Source organism: Haliotis rubra, unplaced genomic scaffold (assembly GCF_003918875.1).
Source record: "Haliotis rubra isolate DU_JTF1 unplaced genomic scaffold, ASM391887v1 Scf1117, whole genome shotgun sequence".
NCBI lineage: Eukaryota > Metazoa > Mollusca > Gastropoda > Lepetellida > Haliotidae > Haliotis > Haliotis rubra.
In genome coordinates this window covers 223,319-236,553 of record NW_025765023.1, presented here as the reverse complement: position 1 = coordinate 236,553, position 13,235 = coordinate 223,319, and the positions used below count along the sequence as shown (strand labels likewise).

Below are 13,235 nucleotides of genomic sequence, written 5' to 3'. Positions count from 1 at the left end.
GTACAATGTGTGAAGCCCATTTCTGGGCCAAGATTTACAAAGCTCTCTTAGCGCTAAGATAGTCGTAAGTTAATGTTAATGGATGGCACTTCCGACTATCTTAGCGCTATGAGAGCTTCGAAAATCTAGGCCCTGGTGTCCTCTCTCCCTGACTCAAACATGTTCAAAGGGTAGCAAATCAAGTGATGTTGCAGTCCAGAGGAACACATTAACATTGATCTGCTGACCACACTGTAGCACAACTGGAGTGATCTGGCATTATCACGTTAGTCCAGGCCGTTCTGTTACAAAACCTTTTGTAAGACTTGGGTAATTGCTGTGGTTGCGTAACAATTACGTCTCACGGGAAAAGGGATGGGCAAGTGTGTCTATTGCGCCGAAGTGCTCCAGTCAAAGATGACACAACACAGAAAGACAGTAATAATATGTATTAAAATAAAAGTCTTGGTAACAGAGTTGCAAGTTCCGACTGCACAGTCCAGGTGAAACCTAAAAACAAGTTGGCTTGTTGTCACCTCGACAGTGCAGGCGGAAAGAGCCATTGTACAGATACAATAATGAAAATCAACAATAATCCGACTGATATGTAGGATGTGACGACAATTCTTATTAGGGGAAACAATATTATTAAAGAAAACAATATTGGTACAAAAGTATATGTGCATATATGAGCACACAACCCCAAAGAGTATTTACATAAATAACTTTAATTATATAACCCAGAGAATCGTCACACCCCTCCTTCAGAGGATTTACATAGGGCCCCACCTGAGGTGAGGTGAAAGTCACATTAACTTTAAGGGCCAATGGGAAATATAAAAATACATATATACATATATACATATATATATACACAAAGTGGGGCAATATTTATACCCAACACATTTGGAATATATGAAAACCGGTGTGATTGATATAAACAATAGCCACGACAGGACACCTGGACTGTATGACACATGTGGCTAAAGGGAAATGGGGTATGACTGCCTGTTGGATGGTCATACTAGTCAACATGAGGCTAGCTCCAACAATGTCGATACACCCAGTAGGTATACCACTTGGGGCTACCCAAAACGAACACCTAATCATAGTAAGTAAATTGATAATATGTAATAAACGGATATTACATGATTTATATTACTACAATTTGTAGGTATATTATTGGCCATATAATATTATACATTATATTATTATTGAATAAACTGACTTCACTTTCACATCAAGTGGGGAAACATACTAAAACATGATTGATGTAACAACATGTAGAAATATTACGTTTGATTGCGTAACGCCAGACGCGAAGAGAACGAGAAAATAATCTTGTTCAGAAAATAAACAATATTCAAATGCTGAATATGCTATTACCCATCAGTAGCACTTTACAGATGTACTTGATAAAGTGACATGAGATCATAGTAGGCTTTTGCTGTGTTAAGATAAACATGAAGCAGACGACGGACCCTAGTTTTGTTTACATCCGGTGCAGCCATTTGGTCATGAAGCCGAGGAGAGCCGAAGACAGCCAAGGCTGTGTGCTGCTCAGTGGAGAGGTCAGCACTGGTCAGTGAGCATGATCGCCACTAATTGGTTCCAGATGATACCGTGATACTCTAACTGAGCACATGGTTTGGAAACCGGGACAGTGATACAGCCACTTTTTAATTTAGAATAAAATGGCAAAAGAGTTCTGTTGTTAACAGCAACAAGTTGTAAATAAATGGAATTTTGAATTTAGCAATGAGCTAGAGACAATTTTGACTGGCAGGTCAAATAAGCAAATTAATGCTAAACACACTAAGGACTTTACTAAAATGAATTTCTAGATGAAAATATATTACAATGAGTACATGTCATTTATTCTTGCCATCGAGTGCACGTTTGGACAGTCACAGATGGGTGACCTTTCGCCAGTTTGGCACAACAAGAATAATTGATGACAGTGACCAACACTTGTTTTAGTTGTGATTTATCAAATTAAATAATGCATTAATTTAAAAGCCGCAGATAATTACTTATCCTGCTAAAAACATCACTATGCATTGGAATTTAATACAGAAGACCTAGTTGCAATATGGAAGCAAACTGAGGTTCTTACCTAAAAACAAGTTGGCTTGTTGTCACCTCGACAGTGCAGGCAGAAAGAGGAAGATTCCAGGCTTGGGGTCCCACGCTCCCTCTTGCCCCTGTCATGTGACAACATAGCCCCTGAGGATTGGCTAAAAACTGTTGCTATAGAACCCATGGCACCAGTGTCTTGAGCCCCAGAACCCTATCAGATAACTGGTAAAGGGCAGGATATTGGGTTACTTGTGCAAGAGACTAGGACAAAATATCCAGCTTTTACACTTTAATGTGGAATCACAATCATTTGTGTCCTTGCGCAACTGTTATCCCACCTCATAACGCCCCCAGATCCAAAATGATCCCCTTCTTGAATACCTGGCAAAATGTAAAGTGACACTACCTATATTTATTATAGTCTGTTTGCAGTGAAAACGTACCGATGAATTTCACTTCAACTAAAAATGTAAATCGAATACAGTGAAATTAAGATTGCAGATCCTCATAATTTTACCTTGCCAATAGAACATTTAAATCTCAGAATATTTTTTCAACTAAGATAAAAGTTGTTAACAAACGATCTTAGATTCAAATCGCTATTATTGGTTTGTATTACAAGGGGGTAAGCGCAGTAACTGGAACAGTGAAACAATTGCACGTGCGGTACGTGATGAGCGTTAACTTAAACCAACACTACGTGTTCTCGGTGTTTCATTTAATGTGCATACACTACTGCAAACAGACCATAGGCATTCAGCAGTGTCCGTCCTTTCGTACGGACGTACGTCCCGATTCTTGTGAACGCGATATACAGTACAACCAGGAATTATTGAGAATTTAAAGATTGTAATTTTGTATTTTTTTTCACTCATTACTCACATATTAAACGTGAATATTAGCTGAACATTACTCCAGATTCAAAGACAGGTGAACAGTTGTTATTTTGTCAAGTCACCATGGGCAGCAATGCAGGCTTCAATGCGGCGGGGCATACTACTGATCAAAGAAGTTAGAAAGTCGTAGTCCATGCTGTCCCAATATCGGACCACCTCTTCTTTCATTTCAGCAATATTTGTCAGATTTTTCTTATTGACACTTTCCTTCATAAGTCCCCAAACATTTTCTATTGGATTTAGGTCAGGGCTATAGCTTGGCCAATCTAATAATGTCAGATTTTGGGTCCGAAACCAGGCCTGTGAATGCTTTGAACGATGTTTTGGGTCGTTGTCCTGCTGGAAAATCCAAAAATTTCCATAGAACACGTGAGCAGATGGAAGTAAATGTCCCTCGAGAATATCTGTGTACCGCTCACTGTTCATATTCCCTTCAAATACACAGAGGGCGTTGCCCCTAACACAGATATGCCACCCCACACGTTAAATTTCGGACTGTACTTTGGGCGCTGATACAAAGGTTTTTCAGTTTGTTTGGTCCCGAATTTCAGTGTATTAGGAAACAGCCACACAGAACTTTCATCTGAGAAAATCACATTGTCCCAGTTAAAATTTCTATGCTGTAAGCACCAGTTCAACCTTCGCTCCTTTCGTTCAGGTTTCATGATCGGTGATGGAATTCCTCGACTCAAACCGAAACATGAGTCTCATTAACCTATTCAGATAATGACCTACTTTTCAGCCGATCCAAAATTTCTCGTGTGAAAAGAGACACCGCAAACAACTATGGTTACACTGAATTCCAATTCCTTGTTTCCAAAGAAAATGGTATTGATAAGTTAATTTTATTTTAAAACTTTAATCACGTCGTATGGCTATATCTTATGGCGAGGTGTAGGCAGCATGACCTTAACTAAGACGTCACAGACTGCCCTGTTTGATGAGGTCGTAAAAGATTCACAATTCATCTGGCTCACTGGTTACACCTAAAATGTTTTTTGCGCTTATTCATTGTAGTTTTGTAACGCACAATGTGATCGATATAATATCAAGTCCGTACCAGACCGCCAAATTTTTTGCTAGCGACAGAGGCTCGTTTTCAGATTTCCGTACGTCAGAGCAAGCTGTACGACAGAGCACGCCGCAAGACGTGTTTGTAAGGATAAGAAGGAGCGTAGTGTTGCAATATACAAGTGCTTAGATGTATCAAATAATACTGAATAATATTTATGTATCCAGTTGAATGAATTGGTCTCAAAATTCTGGACTGGTTATTGTATCTGTTGCGCAATAATACGAAACCCAGTCAGCCAGGAAACGAGACTGTTGTTCGTAATCAATGTTTTGACTTGTTCTGCCAACCCATTGCATGCAGCCCAGTTTTAATTGTCTCCTTACAGACAGCCACAGTACACACAATATACATGGAACTGAACGACCACGTTAATTAAAGGTGATCATCACATGCAATACGTGTTCCTGTCACCGAAGAAATATCAAGTTTCAGTAAATTGTTCTTGCAGCTCGATAACTTTGAAAATCAATTTATTTCGTTGTTCATAAGCGAATATGTGGTCTCGTCAACTAACAACTGCTAAAAGATGTCAAGTTATTAGTTTGAGGAATGAACCGATGACATGTGTCAACCAGGTCAGCGAGCCTGATCACCCGATCCCGTTAGTCGCCTCTTATGATAAGCATGGGATACTGAAGATCAATTCTAACCCGGATCTTCACGGGTATGAACAGAGAACAGCCTCGATAATCTCCAGGGTATACGTTACGATCACTCTCCACTAAACCCTGGATGCATCCACGGCTTGGCCCGAGAAATATATTACCTCCCTATCGGCGGTCTGTAAATAATCGAATCCAGTCATGATCACTATGAGTATCGATCTACGCAACTGGGTACGATGACATGTGTGAACCAAGTCTGACAACCCGATCCCGTTACTCGCCTCTTCTGACGACCACGGGTTGCTGAAGACCAGGGCCCTGTTTCACAAACGATACGGCTATCGTAAGTCAATGCTACAGTATAGGAGGTACGAATACTACGACTAAAGTTACGAGATCTTAGGCTGACGAGCGCTTTGTGAAATGGGGCCCCGTTCTAACCGGGATTTTCGCGCATCCGTCAACATGCTAATGGAATAATGTTGTCATGCTTTGTTGGCTATACCGAGCGGTAGGTTAGCCAAGTGATTAAAGCGTCCGCTTGTCATGCCGAAGACCCGGGTTCGATTCCCCACATGGGCACAATGTGTGAAGCCCATTTCTGTTACCCCCCGCCGGAATATTGCTGGAGTATTGCTAAAAGCGGCGTAAAACCATACTCATTTGTTGACTACACCAGGAGTTTGTCATATGTAACTGCTCAGGTAATATGTCGAATATGTCGATTAGTTTTGGGACCAGATGAAAATGAAAACACCCAAGTTAACCAGATAGAATAATTATTGTCATACATTACATACTTTCTACGACTAATGTGAACACGAGTGAGTGAGTGAGTTTAGTTTTACGCCACTTTTAGCAATATCCCAGCAATATCATGGCGGGGGACACCAGAAATGGGCTTCACGCATTGTGCCCATGTGGGGAATCGAACCCGGGTCTTCGGTGTGACGAGCGTACGCTTTAACCACTAGGCTACCTCACCGCACCATGTGAACATGAACACCTTTGTCATAACTTCTCTGTGAGTGGACACTTTTGTAAACAGCGTTCGAAACTGACGTCGGTCCTCGGGCCCGAAGCTGACTTAACCGTGAAGATCCGGGTTAGAATATTGATCTTCAGTAACCCATGCTTGTCGTAAGAGGCGACTAACGGGATCGGGTGGTCAGGCTCGCTGACTTGGTTGACACATGTCCTCGGTTCCCAATTGCGCAGATCGATGCTCATACTGTTGATCACTGGATTGTCTGGTCCAGACTCGATCATTTACAGACCGCCGCCATATAGCTGCAAGATTGCTGAGTGCGGCGTAAAACTAAACTCACTCTCTCACTCCCGAAGCCGACTGAAAACCACTTGGACCCACAGCTTTTGTTTTCTGCAGGTCCTTATGGCAGAGAAAGGGACAGTCAGGTATTCGAGAACGGATGGAACGGCACAGCACAGGTTAATGAATAAATTACTTTGTGAACGTGCTTCTCGAACACCTGGCTGTCCCTTTCTCTGCACTCCTCCCTTGAAAAACCAATATTTTAATGATAGATTGTTAAACAGCTTTTGTTTTAGGACAAAATTCTGCAAAACCTCACAGATTGGGTCTGATGTGATTATGATCAGCGTTTCATTGAATATGTTATGTTTATTAGTTTTCGAGTTAGATTGCACTATCGGTCCGCTTTTTTTCTGTAAGAGTATTATTTTTCAGAAAATATCATTCAGTAATTTCTATTTCAAATTTCTAAATTGAACTCTTTAACTCAGTTTGTTGGTTGTCACATTTTATATTTGCTGGGTATTGTTTATATTGTAGCTAAAATATAGGGCCCACACATTCTGACCAGGATCCACAACATTTTATGGTTCTGGGTCCTTAGGGCCTGCAGCTTTTCAGGGTTAAGGGCAAACACTGCTTGTAAACAATGTCAGTGGTATCTATCAAACCGTTTAGAACTTCATTTCAATTTTTATGTACATGTACACTGTTTTGTTTGAAAGTATACACACATAGGACAATGGACAGTATTCTTGGCAGGAAGACCGTGAACTATCAAGAACACGTGACATGTACATAAGGCGTACACTTGGAACAAATTTACACAAAATGATTACACTACTGCAGTAAGTAACAAATGTTATATTTGGGATTACACTTTCTTAGTAGAGTACATATGCTAGTACTTTTTGGGGGGTTGAGTTCATCCGGGATTCGAACCCACACCCTCAGAGTCAGGCACCTAATCGCCAGCACACAAAGTCAGCCGCCTTATCCGCTCAAGACTTTGTGTGCTGGCGATTAGGTGCCCGACTCTGAGGGTGTGGGTTCGAATCCCGGATGAACTCAACCCCAAAAAAGTACTAGCATATGTACTCTACTAAGAAAGTGTAATCCCAAATATAACATTTGTCAATTTGACCACTTTCTAAAGATGGCATTGTGTAATCACAACTACTGCAGTACCACAACATGTATCACAAGCACAATTAAAACTGTCGGAAAAATTCAAGATGAAAGTTTTGGCAGGAGCGCCCTCCAGATAAATATTTTCAGGTTACTAAGTGGCGTGCCGACCTATTTTTTCCCTTAGTTGTTCTGATTCACGATCACATGAGGCCATTCTGGTGATTGTGTCCGTTTCAGCTTCATTCGCAATACCAGATTGCTCCAGTGCCGTTTCTTGCATTGCCAACCCCGAAGAAGTTATTGCTCATGTATATATGCAGCTCGAGAAGCAGGGAGGTCACACACAAAGGAGACGGAGGAATGTAAGTATCAGCAACAGATTACAAGAAAACTGTGCGAATTGATACAAACATACATCACTTGGTAAAGTCCGCGAATGAAGTGGTGCCTCGTTTGCAAGCAACAGTGGTCATTTATCCGCGTAGTGGGCTAAGCAATTTTTTTATTTTCTGACCTGACATTCGGTCAGCTATAGCCAAGGACCAGGTATCACCTAGGGTACAACTATAACCGCACCGAGCCAAATCGTTAATTTTCGTAAACGAAACATTGATGTGTATCATATACGGTTTGTAGATATAAGAAGATATTGTTTGGTCACTCTGAAGAGTGCTTGGGTAGAATGTTATGATAGTTATAATCAGCTGTTAGACATACTCAGAAACAATATATTTTGCCATCAGTTTTTTCAATGTTGGAGCAAGGTTTGCAGAAAGAAATTTTAAAAAGATTGATTTAACAATGGCCAAATGTGGATATTTTTGCAAATTCCAAATTCACTTAATCCACACTAAGTATACCCCAGTAATAGGATCAATGTGTATCTGGTATTTCCTAAAAGGCACAATTTCACAAAAAATTATCGACAATATTGTGGCCTATATTGTATATATTGCATATGCTCTCACTTTAGCTTCCTATTGGTGCAATAAAAGACTTATTATCCCTTACGTCTTGGCTGAAATCAATAATTGAATCTTTGAGGCGATCAGCTTCCAATCAGAGAACACTTGCTACATGTGGAATGTAAACAATTGCTCCGTACATCGAAAACTGTTGCACGCAGTGTTGTCAGTGTTTGCCGAATGGTTTCAATCACAAGTTGCTTGTATGTTTTCTTCTAGGACTGAGTTAATCTGTGTTCAAAGGAGTTACAGGATATTCGTAAAGAGCACTCCACATAACTCCCTGGAAATAATGTTCAGCCGGTAGAGGGCGTGAGAGTCGATTAATGCAATGTTGCATTATTTCATTCAAACTTTTTAATTTAATATTGTTATCTAAATACGTAGTTTTGGGAGGACTAAATTATATGGTAGCTTCCCTCAGGGCTGATAGTATTAATTGAGAGAAATGCAATATTTATTTTTGGAGAAGTGTGGTGTGAAATAGAGCCTTTATCCTCACTGGGGAGTGTACAACCCAAGCTGCTTGTCAGACACAGGAAGGTGAACACTCTCATAACCGGTTATCCCTGCAGTATACTCAGTCATTGTCAGTCGTAAAGAGCATATTTTGTATAAACAACAGTGTTTCTGCTCCTCAGTTATTTTTTACTTTGACTGGTAAACTATGAATGGCATTTCACTGGTTGAAGGCCCCTGTGGAAGAAATTTCTGTTGAAACTTCTTACAATGTACTCAGAACAAGTGTAAATATTACCTCACTCTCTCAAAAAGAAAAGACCGCCTTCGTGGTGTAGTGGTTAGAGCGGAAGGTCGCGGGTTCGATCCCCGACCGCGTCATACCAAAAGACGTTAAATATGGTACTTGTTGGTCCCTGCCTGGCGCTCGGCATTAATGGATACAACGACTGGTTGGCTCGGAGTCCGTATAATATGACAGCTTGGAATTATCTAAGTAGTTAAGCTGTTCAGTAGGTACAGACAGGCTTTATGATCAGCCCTACACTGTTTACTTTGATTTCGAATGACCTAGTTGAGCTGATACAATCAGTAAACTTTTCTCAGGGATAATTTTGTGCAAACATCTTGAGGATATTTCTATCATGATAAACAAAAATGACTTCCTTTGTTTTCAGTGAACATTCACAAGCTAATGATGGAAATACAAAGCCAACCACAGAGTCCTGGCTCTGTTGCTGAAACAAATGTGACCATGGACTGTGAGTCAGCCTTGCTAGAAACACATGATTTACACGAACAAGATGTTTCTGACAAGACACAAGCAGATAAGAACCTTGTCTCTATTGACACAGACAGAAACCCAGACTATGAGAGAACATTGCTAGAAACACATGATTTCCAGGAACAAGATGACCTCAAGGACCAAGTCTCTTTTGACTCTGACCGAAACCCAGACTATGAGAGAACATTGCTAGAAACACATGATTTCCAGGAACAGGATGACCTCAAGGACCAAGTCTCTATTGACTCTGACCGAAACCCAGACTATGAGAGAACATTGCTAGAAGCACATGATTTCCAGGAACAAGATGACCTCAAGGACCAAGTCTCTATTGACTCTGACCGAAACCCAGACTATGAGAGAACAATTGTAGAACCAGGAGTGGTCAAGAAACGCAGAAATCGTAGGAGGACAGTTAAGCTGCCTCACGTTTGTGATGAGTGTGGGAGAACATTTGTTCAATCTGGTGACATGAAAAGGCATATGCTTCGTCACAGTGGCATCAAGCCTTATCAGTGTGGAGAGTGTGGAAAATCCTTTACACAGTCAGGTAGCTTGCACACTCATTTGAGGATTCACAGTGGGATCAAACCTTACAGGTGTGTTGAATGTGGGAAAGAATTTACACAATCTTGTAACCTTCAGTCGCACATGAGAAGTCACAATGGAATCAGACCGTACCAGTGTACCGAATGTGGGAAAGAATTCACACAATCTTGCAACCTTCAGTCACACATGAGGAGTCACAGTGGAATCAAACCTTACCGATGTACCGAATGTGGAAAAGAATTCACACAATCAAGTAACCTACAGTCACACATGAGAAGTCACACCGGAATCAAACCTTATAAGTGCAATGAGTGTGACAAAGCCTTTACCCGCTCAGGCCACCTGCAGGCCCATCTGAGGATTCACAGCGGAATCAGGCCATTTATGTGTCGAGAATGTGGGAGAACATTTACTCAATTAGGTGACATGAAAAGGCACATGCTTTGCCACAGTGGACTGAAGCCTTTTCAGTGTGGAGAGTGTGGGAAAGCATTTACACGCTCAGTTTATCTGCAGACACACATGGTAAGCCACACTGGGTTAGCCTCGCTGGGTTAGCCACTCTGGGTTGGCCATGCTGGGTTAGCCACTCTGGTTTGGCCACGCTGGGTTGGCCACGCTGGGTTGGCCACTCTGGGTTGGCCACGCTGGGTTGGCCACGCTGGGTTAGCCACACTGGATTGACATCGGATTAGTGAAATGAGTGTGAGAAAACTTTCTCCTGTATATGTTATAACTGAAAATTGATAACTCAATAAACGTAATGTCAGTTAATCCTTTGAGCACAGGATGTTATGTTATGTTTATGTGATGGGGTATTTACACCTAGAGTTGTGTGTTCACATATGTGTATCACCACTCCATGTAACTGCATGTACAACCTATGACGATCCGGGTTAGAATTGGTCTTCAGTAACCCATGCTTGTCGTAAGAGGCGACCAATGGGATCTGGTGGGTAGACACATTGACTTGGTAGACACACATCATCATATCCCATTTGTGTAGATTGATGCTCATGCAGTCGATCACTGGATTGTCTGGTCCAGACTCATTTATTTACAGATTATTGCCGAGTCCAGCATTAAACCACAAACACACAAACTGCACTGACAGGGAATCCTACCTACAACCCTTGAAGATCAAGATTAGAATTGCTGTTCAGCAACCCATGCTTGTCATAAGAGGCGACTAATGGGATCAGGTGGTCAGGCTCGCTGGCTTGGTTGGCGTTAAACCACAAACTGCACATACCTAGGGAATCAACATAAGATTAGGGATCGGTTTCACTATAACCAGGCTGCACCACTGCAGGTTTTAGTATTGGTATATATTTCTTTATTTCTCATATTGATCAGGTAAATTTTGCAAAGAAATATACTCTTGTAAAAAAGTAGGGGAACTTAATTTATAATTTCTGATTAAAAACATTGGAATATATATCGGAGTCAATCAATGTTTAGATGGTAATAATGAATGTTTTGAGAGTGCATCACCACTTGCACTTCCTTATGACCATAGTTGTTTGTAGAGTAGTCTCTCTTGAAAGATGATTGGTGTAAGACATGAAATTAGAATGTGTACGATTTTCATTTTCAAACAAAAAAAGAATGACAAAAAATCAAACACTAACAACTGTGATGCAAGATGATTGTTAAAAATGGTCTACAGTGATTTATAGACCTTCTTGAAAACAGTCAAAATCAAGAATGACACCCCCATGCACGTCTTTGTTAACGCTTATGCTTCTTATCCAAATTGAAAGTTCAGGTTCCCCTACTTTTTATGAAGAGTATATAAAAATTAAGATATTAGTTAAATAGCAACCATGATCAGTCAAAAAAAATCTTTCAGACATTGAGCAAAGTGAACTTTTCTGGAGAAATTGACCTTGAATATCACTCTGACATAGCTGACAATAGGGTTCTTGATAACATGGTGCAACCAATATTTTGATGGCACAGTCTGATTCATTCACTTGGTTTCACCTGGTGCAGTGTTAAAAAAAATGAAATTACCATGAATACTCCATGCATAAGTGAGTGAGTGAGTATGGTTTCACACAGCTTTTAGCAATATCACGGCAGGGGACACCAGAAATGGGCTTCACACATTGTTCCTGTGTGGAAAATCGAACCCGGGTCTACGGCGTGACGAGCCAACGCTTTATCCACTAGGCTAAACCCCACCCCCACCCCCCAGTTATTATTAACTTTATAATGTGTCACCTCATAGAGATGTAGTGTCCTGAATACATTGTTTAACAAGCTGTTACTTTCCCATGAAAAAAGGTTAAACAGGATCTCGTATTTGTAAAAGTACATCCAACTGCAATGGCTACTGCACGCTTCAGTGTATGTTATGTAAAATTCAGTGTATGTTGGGTATATTATACTGAGGGTAAAAAATAGGGATCACATGAAAACACAAATGTTCCTTTATTTTTTTCCAAGGTTACTTCAAAAGCCTTGTATTGCACAGCTTGTGAAGAAGCTTGGAAAGAAAGAAATGAACACTTCTGCTTTCATGTGATCCCTTAATTTTTTCCCTCAGTATATTTATTTCAATACAAGTATATTTTCTCTGATCAGATGGGGCAAATTTTACAAATAATCTGGGTCTGTTTCAGCCATAACCCTACACCGTACACCAATTGCACATCCTTGTCAGAAGAAAATGTTCACTGAAGTCTGATAACTTCAGTTTGTGGTCTATTTTCTGGATGATATTTTCTACCCACATTTTAAAAGGGAAATTGAGATAAGTTGCCATATTCACACTTGCATGGGTGAAATCTGAAGTGGGGTGTCTTGGGAACTTAGTGGTGGGTAACGTTGATACCCTTGGGTTTGAAACTTTGTATACACTACCATTGAGAAATGTAGTTCTCACTAATCCACAAAGATTTAACAGCTTATAGGTGTGATCTTGGAGTGTGTGAGTGAGTATTGTTTTATGTGGCTTCAAGCAATATTTCCGATATATCACAACAGAACAAAGGCCACTGGAAACAATCCTCACTATCATCTCTGTGGGGAATCGAACCTAGGTTTTCTTTATCCACTGGGCTACCCCAAGGTGCAAATAATCTCAGATGACATTTTCAGGTATATAGTTATTCCATGAAGAATGAGGTGAGGTGAAATGGGGTACTCATATGACCATGTGCATGTGTGTGTATGTGTGGCTGCTTGTACTATCCCAGACTAAGCTAATTTTATAGTGCTAGCTCACTGAGATATGCATGGATAGTGAGTGAGTGAGTTTAGTTTTACACCGCACTCAGCAATATTCCAGCTATATGGTGGCAGTCTAAATAATCGAGTCTGGACCAGACAAGCCAGTGATCAACAACATGAGCTTCGATCTGCCCAATTGGGAACCGATGACATATGTCAAACAAGTCAGCCAGCCTGACCACCCGATCCCGTTAGTCGCAGCT

At 40.7% G+C, this 13,235-nt stretch overlaps 1 protein-coding gene across 1 annotated transcript in view; it reads left to right on the top strand.

The window, feature by feature from the left end:
• LOC124289262 overlaps positions 1 to 13,235 on the top strand; it is a 79,520-nt gene that overhangs the window by 27,675 nt on the left and 38,610 nt on the right. The window contains exons 9-10 of the mRNA XM_046725873.1: positions 7,248 to 7,400; positions 9,140 to 10,348. Coding sequence (XP_046581829.1) covers positions 7,248 to 7,400; positions 9,140 to 10,348 — 1,362 coding nt within the window. The remainder of the gene's footprint in view (positions 1 to 7,247; positions 7,401 to 9,139; positions 10,349 to 13,235) is intronic.